The sequence below is a fragment of the Eptatretus burgeri genome, chromosome 3, assembly GCF_056783735.1.
Source record: "Eptatretus burgeri isolate ZD-2024b chromosome 3, Ebu_testis_v1, whole genome shotgun sequence".
Classification (NCBI taxonomy): domain Eukaryota; kingdom Metazoa; phylum Chordata; class Myxini; order Myxiniformes; family Myxinidae; genus Eptatretus; species Eptatretus burgeri.
This window is the reverse complement of record NC_140963.1, coordinates 52974922-52989059: the sequence shown is the minus strand read 5'-3', so window position 1 is coordinate 52989059 and position 14138 is coordinate 52974922. Positions and strand designations below refer to the sequence as shown.

Sequence of the window (14138 nt, the reverse complement as noted above, 5' to 3'; positions counted from 1 at the left end):
ACATGACGAACGGGTAACATTCACACAAGCACGTTTATTATTTTCACACATGCACATATACAGCCATGCACTCAATGCAGGTATTCAAGAACACGTATACAGGCAAACAATCATGCAAGGGAACGGGGACAAAGACACGAGCAAGGTGAAAGCACTACGACCGTCTATCAGCAATTATCTAGTCACTTAACAGTTTTTACTTGCAGGACACGGCGCCACCAACATTCATTCAAAAGAAAAGAAAAGGCTACCCCCAAAGACAAGGGCGCCAGACAGGGTCCGTAGACCTTTATGGCGTGGAGCCTAGATGACCAAAAGGGCCCCACGAGACTGTTGCAGGTTACCTGCACCCTCATGGTGCGATGGTGGGTGAGTCGCGACGTCTGTCCCCCACGGCAGCTAGGACAGCCGCGGCTGAGCTCGGCATTCCACGGGGCCGGCGAGCTCTCTCCGGCGCTCTCCACACGGATGTGCAGGCGTGCACGACAGAGCTGGCAAAGTAGCGCCTCCCGTCCGCGTCCCTGGTGCCATGCCTGGACTCCCCACCGACTGCAAGCTCCGACGACTCGACCCGAACCACCGAACCCAAGACTCTCCGAAGACCAAGACGAAACCACCAACGCACACGACACACACACAGACGAAAACCACCACGAAGACGACGAGCCGCCGACTCTCTTCGCGGCCACTCCGTGCGCCCTTTTATTCTTCAGTTCCAACGCCTCGCTCCTCCCCGTTTTTTGCTCTGCCCCCCCCCCTTCCAGGTCCTGCGGGAAGCTTCGATAAAGGGGGCGTTCCTTATCTCCAGCGCCTCACTTCCACGAACCGAGCAATGACGAACAATCTCCCAGATCGGCGCGCGGGAAAAACAGGCGGGAAAATCCGCGCGCCATCGATAGAGGGTTGTGGTTTGGTTTGTGGAGAAGGGGATTGGCAGTTGGCGTAGCAGGGAAGGTGGTTAGGTGATTGGCGTAATTATGGTTGGCTTTGTGGTAAAGGTGATGAGGATGGCGTGGTTTGTTGAGAGGCGCGTGTGGTGGTGGTGGTGGTGGAGGTTGCTGTGAAGCGGTTGATGAGAGCGACGTTGGTGGTGGTGGTTTGGTTGTGGTTGGTGGTTGAGGTGATCGTGGTTGTTGTGATGGTGGCGTTGTGAAGGTGGTTGTGGTGGTTGAAATGTGGTTGGTCCAAAATAACGATAGTAAAGAAAAACACTATCTCAAAGATCACAGCCCTGTGCACGAATAATCCCCATTAAACAACGGTGGGGAAATCTAACTGAACACAGACTTATCGATCTAACTGAACGAAGGACCTTTATGGTGTTCTGCGAATTTCCACAGCCGTAACACTACCCCCTCCCCTTTTTACAGACTCGTCCCAAGTCGTCAAATTTTCGTGTGCCAACATGTGTGAGTTCTCCCCTAGTACGATTTACCTTCGGATCCCTGATTGCGACAGTGTATTCGTGTCCCAAAAATAAATAACATACGAACTGAGTAACTAACTAAACAAACCCACTCATACAGATTTAAATAAATTGCCGGCGCTATGACAAACATGCAGGGGGCGCAACTCATGTACATTCACACTAAACCATGGCCCAGGATCGATGGACTCTGTGGGGAAAAGAATTACTGGGAGCCAGGCTACCCACATGCAGTCTCTGGCTCGTGAGTCAACCAAAGGTTTGAACACAAGCCGCACATGCAACTGAACGGTGGATGGATGGATGGATTAACACGGTGCATGGATCGCCAATGCAGTCCCGTGATGCGGCTGCCTACAGGGCAGTCCCTGCAGAACGCGTGGTGATCTTTCGCAGCAAACAAACGGTAATGAATGGGGGAAAATGCAAAACCGAAGGGCTAGCAGGCATGGGGCCAAGGCAAAAGGCAGGCAGACAAGGCATGGCAAGGCAAGACAAGGCCGTTGTAGCAAAACGGGCCGGTAGTGAAGCTGACCGGCACAGGCCTTGTAGTAAAACAGCCAGCAGATAAACTGACCGGCACATGCCTTGAGCAAAACAGCCGGCAGATGAACTGACCGGCACAGGCCTCGCAGCAAAACAGCCCGCAGATGGAGTTGGCCGGCCTCTTGCCTTGTTCAAGGAGGTTGGTGGAGGGAGTGCGGTGGTGCTGGCCACTCGGAAGGCGGGCTCGGACCTACCCTACTGTCTCCCTCCCAAACCTATCGCCTTTGCCTGTCTCTGTCCATACCCACTCCCTTAATTTGTCAAAAATCCAATTTAGCCCCATCTTATTCTTTTTTGTTTTATTCTATTTCCCTCCATAAATTCGTCTCCTACCCCTCTTTACAGTCTCTGTTCGGCTAACCTATCTTGTCTTAGCCTACTCCCAACCCCTACGTTCCCTTCCTGGAGGGGAATAAGGGAGAGCGCGTCCTGTGCCGAGGCCCAATGAAACCTCAGAATGGCCTTCTCAGATCTCAGCGATCTCAACCCAAGGTGAGTCCAGCGGCCCACAACGAGAGAGAAGGGATGGATGGTGCGGAGGGGTACACTTCCTATCTACCCTACCAATTATTACTTAAACTACCCCGGGGCTTTCCAAAAGCGCCTCTCGCTTAAACTGCTGGTTCTAATAACCCAGATTCCTGTCGCTTGTGTTGGTGTCCTCCCAAATTTTGGGCCATGCCCTCCAATTTTCCTCCCGTGCCCTCACACGGTCTCATGGCTGGGATGCGTGGCTCCCTTGGCAGGAACTACCCTCTGCCGATTCTCAAACAATGGCACCCCCGGGCACTACAACTGCCTCCGAACCTACCAGCTCCCTAAACACCGGGGAGTGCCCTCCCTGGCGTCTCCCCTGAAACGCTCACATGGCAGGCTGGTGCCCCGGACCCCTTCCCTGGGTGCCCGTGCCCAATGCACTGCCCACGTGGCCAATGGCGCCCCGGGCCCCGCATCATGCGGGCCGACCCGTGCCCACGACACTATCCCGGCCCCCACTGGACCCTTGGCCGACTGCGGCTGACTAGCCCGGTGCCGGTGGTACCCACTAAGCGATACTCACCATTCGCAGCCACACTCCCAGCCCGTCAACAGGGCTCCTGCACCCCTCCAAACGGGTTTCGAGCCGACGTTCCCACCAACAGCAAGGTGACCTCCATTTTGTCAATTTGACTAACCCCCTAACTCACATTACTCTGACCCTGGGGTCCCTTGGGTTGGAGTCAATCCTCCCCCCAATCACTTATCGCACCATGCATACCACATTCACTCCATACACACAGGCTCGCTGGCCTCACTCACTCACCAAGTACATTTTCCATTCTCTTTCACTCCATCGCTGATCACTGCCATTCTTCTGACTGCATCCCCTAACTACCTCATGCTCCCTCGTCGTCCCTTACAATATAGCACGTTCCATTTAACTCTACGTAGCTAAGCTGCGTCCCCTCTACACACTCACCAGTCTGTCCATGTCTTCAAAAATCCCCTTTTCCATCCTAAATCTGACCTGGAATCCCTCTAACTAATCCATTCCACGGGCCCCATGAGGACTTATCCCTGCCCCATGGAGCCGGTCTAACTATTTCCTTCCTGTGCCCGTCAGAGGGGTCTTCCACCCCTTGCCCGGGAATCCTGTTCACCTGAAGCGAGGCTTGCTTTTTTTTTTAACTGCGTGCACCAGAGGGAGAACTCGCAACCTGCGCACTTTTACTCCCGTGACGTCATGGCAGCTGTTCGAGCTTGGCGCACCTCGTCCCTTCTCAGATGGTACCATCCGGCAGGGACTTCCCTTCTGCCGGATTCCAACCCTACGTGCAGCCATGACGTCACCCTGCGCATTCAAAAGCAAGCCTCGCGTTTCGAGGAGTTCCCCACACGAACACATGTGCTCTGCCCGTCGGAGCTTCACAAATACGCTCGCGTGGAGAACCCATCCTGTCCAAATTCCTATCCAGCCTACTTCTGTACGTCCGCAGGATCGGCTAATCCACCGCGTGCATTTACGGACCGGGCTTCACTCCCACAGGCGCACACGTGGCGGCCTCATGCGTACCACAGCACGGACCCCGCGCAAGTTGCCGTGCAAACCCGGCACAGTTCCCAATGCAGCTACGGCCGCTACTCGGCCTTTGTCCACCGTCAGGCATCATCGTCGTCGCACTCTCGCACACAAACTCCCTCGTGCCATGAGGCTCACACACCTCACCGGGACATTCACACTGGGACATGCGGTTGCATGTTCCCGCATGCCAGCCACCATCTCCCTCACATACAGCGACCTCACACACACGGTCTCTCTCACACACGGCCGTTCACTTGCTCGCGCCGTTTCACTCACACATTCTGAAACCACACACGCTGTTTCCTTTATACACAACCTTTCACCCACGCTATGCGAGCTTTTCAGCACGCATTTTGCCACACTTGTAAACACACATACAGGAACAATCACGCTGGGGATTTATGCCACAAGGGGTTCCGGAGCCTTCACACCCCCCAAGATTCGCGTGCACTCGTCCACAGCACTCGCCCCCTCTACCACGCAAAGCTCAACCGGACCCACCTGGTCGAGATCCGCTTCAGGGGAGCATAGCATCTCCCCCCATTCCTGAGGGAGGCTATCCGGCTGCTTGCACCAGGTCACGACACATTCTACCAGCTCGGCCCCATCGTCCTCCACTAACTCCATGTGTGTGTGCTCGTCTTTCACCCCGTCTTTATCGTGTAGTCTCTCCTCTACTTTTTCTATCTCCCGCATCTCTATACATTTTATTTCTGTTGTCTCTTCGTGTCTATTAGTTTCTTCCTGGATCTTCGTCTCTGTTTCCTCCTTCATTCTATTTAATTCAGTCTCGACTGGGTCCATCTCCCGTGTCTCTGGCAATACTTCTATTTCCTTCTTTGTCTCTTTTATTTCCCTCGTCTCCATTTTTATTTGTGTCTCCTTTATCAAGGTTTGCCCTAATTATTCTTTCATCCGACGAGTGGTGTCGATCAAGTCCTGCACCACTAACATTACTCCTTGTGGTGCTGTCACATATCCCACCTTATTGTGCCGTTCTACTTTGTGCCTGGCTCCTTTTGAGTCGTTCTTCTTCTCTGAGCCCCCTTAGCAGTTCGTTCTCTTTCCGGAGTTTTTCCATCTCTGTGGACTCAAATTTTGCTCTCTCCTTGAGTTGGTTAACTTCAAACTCGTTTTCTTTATGTTTTCTATCCCACTGTCTCTCACTTTCTTAATTCTCCAATCTCATCGTGTCCTTCAATCGGCTTATCTCCTTTTCCTGTTTCATTCCTTGTTCTGTCACTATCTCCTCACACTCCAACCTCATTGTTTCCTTTTGGTGTTCAGTTTCAAATTCATACTCTTTTTGCTTTTTATTCCACTGTCTCTCTTGTTCCTCATTCTGCAATCTCGTTGTTTCCTTCAATTGGCTGATTTCCCTTTCCTGGTTCATTCCCTGTTCTTTGTGTTTTCTATTCCACTGTCTTTCTTGTTCCTCATTCTGCAATCTCGTTGTTTCCTTCAATTGGCTGATTTCTCTCTCCTGTCTCATTCCTTGTTCTTTGTGTTTTCTATTCCACTGTCTTTCTTGTTCCTCATTCTGCAATCTCGTTGTTTCCTTCAATTGGCTGATTTCTACTTTCTGCACCATTCCCTGCAAAAACTTACGGAATTCCTGCCTTTCCTGTTCTGTTTTTATCTTCTCTTCCAGGCTTTCTCTTTTAATCTGGCCTGCCCTTACCTCTCGCTCCAGTAGTACCAATTCCCCATCTTGTTTGCGTTTTTCCTTTTCTAGCTTTGTTTTCCTTTCTCCTTCCTCCCTCATTTCTTCCTATAGTTCTTCGAACTGTTTTGACTTTTCCAACAATTCTTCCTTCTTTCCTCCAGATATTTCTCTCCTCTTTTTATCTTCTGTTCGAGGCTTTCTTTTTCCTATTGCCTTCTTCTACCTCTCCCTTCAGTTTTTTTTTATTTCCAAATCGTGTTTCCGTTTTTCCTCTTCGAGCTTTGTTTGCCTTTGTTCTTCCTCCCTCCTTTCTTCCTGTACATCGGACAATCGTTGTGACTCTGTTCGCATGTAATCCTCATGAACCCTGTCTATGTGCCGCCGTGCCTCGTCCAATTCAAAGGAAAACGAATGCAATTCCCCTATACAGTTGTCACCATTCCTCCACCGCTGCAAGGACTTCAACACTTGTCTCCGAAGCCCATCAATGCATGCTCTGGCATCCTGCCATGCCTGCCATGACCCCGTGGTTTGAAACGGTGGCTGGGAGCACATGCCTCATGTCGTGCCGTTCGCTGTACTAATAATAGCAGCCCGCCCCGTGTTGCGCTGAGATGCGATCGCGCCGCTATTGTGGGACTCTGTTTGCCGTCAAAGTTCGCGCTCAGTATAGGGTGAGCGACCCCACTGATTAAAATTAATGGTGGGGTCATAAAAAGAACCGTCCCGGGCCATGGATCCTACATTCAAACACATTCCTAATCCACACTGCACCCGTTCGCCTTGAAACGCCATTTTGCTTCTCGGAATAATTTTTAAATGCTCGCAATTTGATGGGAATCGAGGGTCACTTTACACACCCCTGATCCGATTCCCATTAATTTAGTTGGAGGCGGGATGGATTTGAACCCCACACTCCTGAACACCAGTGTTACGAATTCGCGCCCACCGGCGTGCGAACGACCGCTTTTCACTAATAGTAGCCGCTCGCCCACCGGACGAACAATTCAGTCGTGACCTTCCGGAACAATGCCGGAACCCTGTCACGGATGGGTCTTCAATCCCACCACGGCCTAGCCAATTTTCTACCAGCGCAAAATAGGGTCAATCGCCGAATATCGACATACCTAAATACCTGCGCGGGTAGCCTACTGGGAGACCGTGCCTCGGCGCAGGTCGGCTTGGACACGAACCACTCAAGCGGTCCATTCCATTCTGCAGTGATAGCCAAGCGGGTATTATCGCCCGACCTCGCCGGATCCGATTCTATTTAACGGGTATTTAAAACCCAACTAATATTCCGAGATGCAATATGGCGTTCCAATGGGGGGAAAAGACACGACCAACTGGTAACATTCACACAAGCAGATTTATTATTTTCACACATGCACATATACAGCCATGCAATCAATGCAGGTATTGAAGAACACGTATACAGGCAAACAATCATGCACGGGACGGGGACAAAGACACGAGCAAGGTGAAAGCACTACGACCATCTATCAGCAATTATCTAATCACTTAACAGTTTTTACTTACAGGACACGGCACCACCAACATTCATTCAAAAGAAAAGAAAAGGCTACCCCCAAAGACAAGGGCGCCAGACAGGGTCCGTAGACCTTTATGGCGTGGAGCCAGGATGACCGAACGGGCCCCACGAGACCGTTGCAGGTTACCTGCACCCTCGTGGTGCGATGGTGGGTGAGTCACGACGTCTGTCCCCCAAGGCAGCTAGGACAGCCACGGCTAAGCTCAGCCTTTCACGGGGCCGGCGAGCTCTCTCCGGCGCTCTCCACACGGATGCGCAGGCGTGCGCGACAGAGCTGGCAAAGCGGCGCCTCTCGTCCGCGTCGCTGGTGCCACGCCCGGACTCCCCACTGACTGCGAGCTCTGACGACTCGACCCGACCCACCGAACCCAAGACTCTCCGAAGACCAAGACGAAACCACCAACGCACACGACACACACACAGACAATAACCACCATGAAGACGACGAGCCGCCAACTCTCTCTTCGCGGCCGCTCCGTGTGCCCTTTTATTCCTCAGTTCCAACGCCTCACTCCTCCCCGTTTTTCATCCCCCCCTTCCAGCTCCTGCGGGAAGCTTCAAGAAAGGGGGCGTTCCTCATCTCCAGCGCATCACTTCCACGAACCGACCAATGATGAACGATCTCCCCGATCGGCGCGCAGGAAAAACAGGCGGGAAAAGCCGCGCGCCACCGATAGAGGGTTGTGATTTGGTTTGTGGAGAAGGGGATCGGCAGTTGGCGTAGCGGGGAAGGTGGTTAGGTGATTGGCGTAATTGTGGTTGGCGTTGTGGTAAAGGTGATGAGGATAGCGTGGTTTGTTGAGAGGCGCGTGTGGTGGTGGTGGTGGTGGAGGTTGCTGTGAAGCGGTTGTTGAGAGCGACGTTGGTGGTGGTGGTTTGGTTGTGGTTGGGGGTTGAGGCGATCATGGTTGTTGTGATGGTGGCGTTGTGAAGGTGGTTGTGGTGTTGAAATGTGGTTGGTCCAAAATATAGGTAGCAAAGAAAAACACTATCTCAAAGATCACAGCCCTGTGCACAAATAATTCCCATTAAACAACGGTGGGGAAATCTAACTGAACACAGACTTATCGATCTAACTGAACGAAGGACCTTTATGGTGTTCTGTGAATTTCCACAGCCGTAACAATATATTAAAAAAAGAAGAATCCAGATCAAAAAAATTTAAACTATTCTGGCTGCATGTGTCCGATCATGTTGAAATTTAAAACCTATATTCCCCATTAATGCTCGATCATAATTGTGAAGTTTCACGTCAATTGATTAAGTGGTTTGAGAGAAAACATAATTAACATTGTTGCGAATTCGCGCCCGCCGGCGTGCGATCGGCCGCTCGACTCGAATAGCGGCCGCCTCGCCCACCGGAACGGACAATTCTGTCGTGACCCTCTCGGAACAACGCCGGAAGCTAGTCACGGGTGGGGGTTTAACCCCACCATGACTGTGCCAATTGCCCACCCGCGCAGGATAGGGTTGCTCATCAAATTCGATCTACCTAAGTACCTGCGCGGATGGTCGACCGGGCGATCGTACCTCGCCGCAGGCCGACTCCGGACACGAACCGCTTAAGTGGTCCGTTCCGTGTTATCGGGATAACCGAGCGGTGTTATCGTCGGCCTCGACGGTTCCGATTAATTATCGGGCGTATTAAGCCCACTACGAACCCTTTACGTGAAGCATGAAGGATAGTCAACAAAAAAAAGACGAAGCGAAACGGGAAAACAGTTCACACAATGCACATTTATTACGTGACACACGGAGAGCACACATATACAGCCAAACAGTCAAAATGCACCTATATCAGGAAAACAAAAGAAACAACGACGCAGAGTTACTACCGAATATGCGTACACACGGCAACACTTATACAGTTGTACTTTACAAGACACGGCGCCAACCCACATTTACTCAAAAGCAAAGGAAAGAAGCCACCCTCATAGACAAGGGGGCAGACGGGCCTGTAGGCCAATATGTGCGCGGGACCTGAAGGAGCGGCCAGGTCCGCGAGACCGGGTGGGTCCTACCCACGTCCTCGTGGCCCGTTGGCGGACGAGCCGTAGACGTGGCCGCGTGGCTGTGCCCCGACTCCGTGCTCCTTCGCGGATTTCATTGGCACAACGTTTGGAGTGGGGTGGGAACGGGGCCCCCTTTATTGCACTATATCAGCACGGATATAGGAAAAGGGGAAATTGTTGATGCTCTGGGGGAGGGAGAATGGCTGGCTGTCTTCGGTCCCGCGACGAGCGATCTCCCACCGCGACCTCGTCGCCGACCACCGTCCTTCTCGTCTCGGACCCGAGCTCCTTGGCCTCTTCCCCTAACTCTCCTCAGCCGACTGCAGAACCCAACTCGATGCCTTCACCACCCGAATCCACTCTCTGCCACACTCTGCTGCTGCCACACTCTGCTCGATGACTCTCTTACCAAAACTCTCTCTCTCTCTCTCTCTCTCTCTCTCTCTCTCTCTCTCTCTCTCTCTCTCTCTCTCTCTCTCTCTCTCTCTCTCTCTCTCTCTCTCTCTCTCTCTCTCTCTGCCCCACTCTGCTCGATGACTCTCTTACCAAAACTCTCTCTCTGCCACGATTCGCCTTGCGCTCGGCGTTTTATAGGCCGGCAGGAGAAACAATATACAAATTTCCGGATCAGGATGAGCTCGGGGGCGGAGCCACGCTCGCCCATTGAACGGAGGAAAAGTGGGCGTGAACCTCCCCTGATTAGAATTTCCATATTTCGATTTCACATGGATGCGCCTGGAGGCGGGGCCAAGTCGCTCCGCGCTTGCTGATTTGGACGGATCAGAAGTGGGCGTGTAGCATTCTTGATATGAATTCTCCCTCGGAAAGGCCACTATTTGCACTCGCGGCTCGGTGCGTATCGCTTGAACGAGCCCAAGTCAGCCCGACGCTCAGTGTTCACAGGTGGTGCGGGAATGGCCGTAGAAGGAGAGAGGTGAGCGTGGTGGAGGGTTTTTGGTGGTAGTTTGATGGTTATGGCGGTTCAAAATAAAGATAGAACAGAAAAACGGCTATCTCAAAGCATCGCAGCCCGAATGAATCACATAAATTCCCTCTAAACAACGGGTTTGGGGCTAACTACCCATGTACTTAGAGTTATCTCACCTACGGGACCTGAATGGTGGTTTGCGAATTTCCACAGCCGTAACAATATTTTCTTCAATCCAATATGGCCACCAAACTCTGTGACCTATCAATTATTCCTAAACAAACTTGTACACCCATGGCTTAGGCAACATTTGTGTGAAGCTTCCCCTTGATTTGTCCAGGGGTTCTTGAGAAGATTTTTTATCGGTTTTTGGGTAAATCCAATATAGCTACCAAACCATGTGTCCTATGATGTCAAGTGTGTGAACCTTTTGTTCCCCATGGATAGGCAGTCATGCGTGTAAAGTTTTGCCTCAAACTGTTCAGCCACTTTAGAGAGGAAGATTTTTGAAGATTTCAAAACAACAATATGACTGCCAAATGAAATGACCGATGACGTCATCAATTTTTTTTTCTGTGGACCATTTTATCCCTGGATGACCCTCAAAAATTCTCATACTGATCGGATGTAGCATTCCACATATGCAATGATGACGTCAGAACGAAGGCACCGATGATGTCATTAAAAAAATAAAAAAAATCGCACTGATTCCCCACGAGGAGCACTTGCCATGTGACAAGTTTCAATATTTTTTCTTGGTGCGGTTTCAGAGATACAGAGATCCAAAGTTTTTCGGTTTTTACATGACTGACACATCACGTGACCTATGACGTCATAAGTATAATTAAAACATTATACATGAGTAGTTGCTCATACGGTGAAAAAAAATTGTCTCAATTGTACTCGCAGTTGCGGAGAAAAACACGAAAGTTCTGTGCCGACAGACTAATGGACCTAAATGCAATGCCCTCTCCCTTCGGTGAGTGTAAGTATCACAAAGAGGAGAAGTTGAAAACTTGTACAGAATGTACCACCTCGATCATAGAACTCTCCTGTTAGTTATTAGCTTGCATTCGGAATGCTTTTCCTCTCGTTTAAATTAAAGATTGCAGGGTGCCTTTTGAAGTGGTACGCCGTCGTGTACCTGAACCCTGGCGAAATTACAAGATAGCTTTGAACACAACACTCAAAAGCAGTGACTCAGTACCATGCACATCCAATGGATTGAACACATGTTTGAATACCACCGATGCAATCTCTGACCAGCTTACTGTCACCGGATGCATCTGCTCGACAGGTACTGGACCTTTAATCTTAGTTTCTCGGTCATTCTGCACTCTCAAATAATTCAGCTTGGCAAAGTCAGATTTCTAGGTTTTGAAGCAAGTTAGCAGTTGATCGAAAACGGATTTTCTTACAGGTGTCGAGGATAAAAAGAAAAGGCAAAAGAAACACAGACTGAGTTACAAATGAATAATGTAAGGGGCAGGAAATGGATGTAGAACAAATATCCCATGATGGGGAAGTAAATATTCAGTGACTGAGCACATAACTAGCTTTCACATGGGAAGTTAGAACATCAGTTGACTGCTTGACAAGCACATCACCTTGTGATGCCCATGAGAGGCAGATGAGATAAAGTGCAGGTAGTGTGAGACCATAATGAAGAATTGGTCGAGGAGTTGAGACACAGCTATTTGCCCTGTGCTTTGGCCTCACGGCTTGCACAAGATAATGCTTCCACCGACGAGCTTACTGTCACCGGACGCAAGTCGTGATTATTACACAGCAAACCCCAAGTAGGGGAATTGGTCAGGATACCAACACACACCACACAATGACCTACTCTTTTTGAAAGATACGAAGGCATCTTTAGCATCCCGAAACTAAATACAGATGAGACAGCCGGCTCGAGATGCACTTTTGGATGACTTGAGCAACTTCAGTCTGACCTCATCCGAGATAGAATCGACGCTAGACAGTACATTGTCAAGCAAACCGCTTCCGTTATATTTTATAATCACTTTCAATTTTCTAACTTCCCTCAAAGCCTGTTCAAAAATCCTCCACAAAAGTATTTGTGCCTCCATGTTGCGTCGGGCACACAATGTATTGTTATGGATGTTTTTGGCACTGGAATAACTAAATTCAGAGTAAAAACATGGAGGCATGGGTCGTGTCCACTCACCTTCCGAACCATCGCCTTGCGATTCTCGGTCATGTTCCCACGTAGTCCACGCAGCACGGCATCGTATCCACCGGAGGAATGTGTGGCTTGTGTCACGTAACTCCACACAACAGCAAACTTCTAGTGTAGAAAGAAACAGAAGAAACATGGAGGGATTTTCAAGAAACTGCAGAAATCTTCCTTCGGGACCATGTATTTATATTACATTTGAAAATATCGGTGAGTTTTTTATTTAATCATGCTCCCCACCCCTTTCATATAATGCAAGCATCGGCCAAACCTCCTCCGTAAGTACACTATATATATATATATATATATATATATATATATATATATATATATATATATATATATATATATATATATATATATATATATATATATATATATAATCACCGTTTTTACAGCCATTTTTCCCTGCTGTGCAGGGGTTTGACTTTTTCTTGAGGCAATGTTTTATGGCCGGATGCCCTTCCTGACGCCAACCCTGGTCGCCTCTTACGACACACAGGGATATGGTACACTTATTCTAACCGGGGCATACACCGGGACCAGTACACTGGCACTCATTTCGCCGACCTCGGAAGGATGTTAGGCTGAGTCAACCCCCTGGTGTTAATTCAGCAGCAAACGGGGCTTGAACTCAGGACCCTGGGATCCCAAGCCGCCACCCTAACCACTAAGCCAACACCAGGCTCATATATATATATATATATATATATATATATATATATATATATATATATATATATATATATATATATATGTGTGTATATGGGCACCTTGTGCATGCATGGTCATTCTCTAGTTGATTCGAGCTATCTTGCAACTTACACTTGAAGTGGGTTCAGCGTTGAGGTTAAAACGTCATTATATTTGATTTCCATCAAAATTGGTGATCTTTCTTTCTCTACAAGAGCAAGGCTGATGGATGAGCAACGATATCAAAGATTGACCTCATTCCACAGCTCACAATGCAAATCTATCAAAAATGGCTCACCCCGGGTGAGCTACAGCACCATTGGGCTATGCGGTACTCCTCACTCAGTAAATGATTTCAAGTGAGCTATCTATCATCTTTCAGCTCTCGAAATGATTTCAAAACATTGTTACAATAAACCCCTCTGAAACTGTACAATGATTTATACACCTCGTCTACAATCAAGGGACACATTGTCCTGCATGGAGAATAATAAGCTGCATATGTCACCCGTATCACCTCGGTGTAAATTAAACATCTGATGATATGCTTTGAAACAATAGGCAATGTATACTCGTCTAAAGATTTTATTTTTCCGTTTCAATAAATTGAAGCTTTGAGCGTTTTTCAGGATTTCCGTGATGCACGGAACCGTGGCGCACCAATCAGGATATTGTGAACTTTTCACCTCCTCTTATGCGATCTGTATATCATACTTGTTCCGTTAGGTGAAGACCACTGGCTTGTAGAGCACTAGCAATTAGTGGTTTGGTAATATGACCAGACCCAGCAGCCTGCGATAGTAATGGGCCCAGACACAGCAAGGATGCCAGTGTGTGTGGCCGCAAGGTGTCTGCGGAGCCCACCAGCAACGTGGGACAACAGAGGAACAAGGAGAGAGAGAGAAAACAAAGAAAACTTATTAACAAAGAAAACTTTATAATACATAATAAAAATGAGGATGACATCATGAAGATACAGGATTACCACATGATGACATCAGAGCATCAAGCAATCCTGGTAACTTTATATTGATAATTTTGGTTGCTAAATGATGC

General features: G+C 49.2%; 1 protein-coding gene across 2 annotated transcripts in view; it reads right to left on the bottom strand.

Moving 5' to 3' along the window:
- Window positions 1-14138, bottom strand: part of CAPS2 (calcyphosine 2) — an 86276-nt gene that overhangs the window by 13734 nt on the left and 58404 nt on the right. For both annotated transcript variants that reach the window (XM_085873364.1, XM_085873363.1), the window contains 2 exons: window positions 13797-13933; window positions 12381-12500 (listed from right to left, as the gene is read on the bottom strand). In XM_085873364.1, coding sequence (XP_085729490.1) covers window positions 12381-12500; window positions 13797-13933 — 257 coding nt within the window. The remainder of the gene's footprint in view (window positions 1-12380; window positions 12501-13796; window positions 13934-14138) is intronic.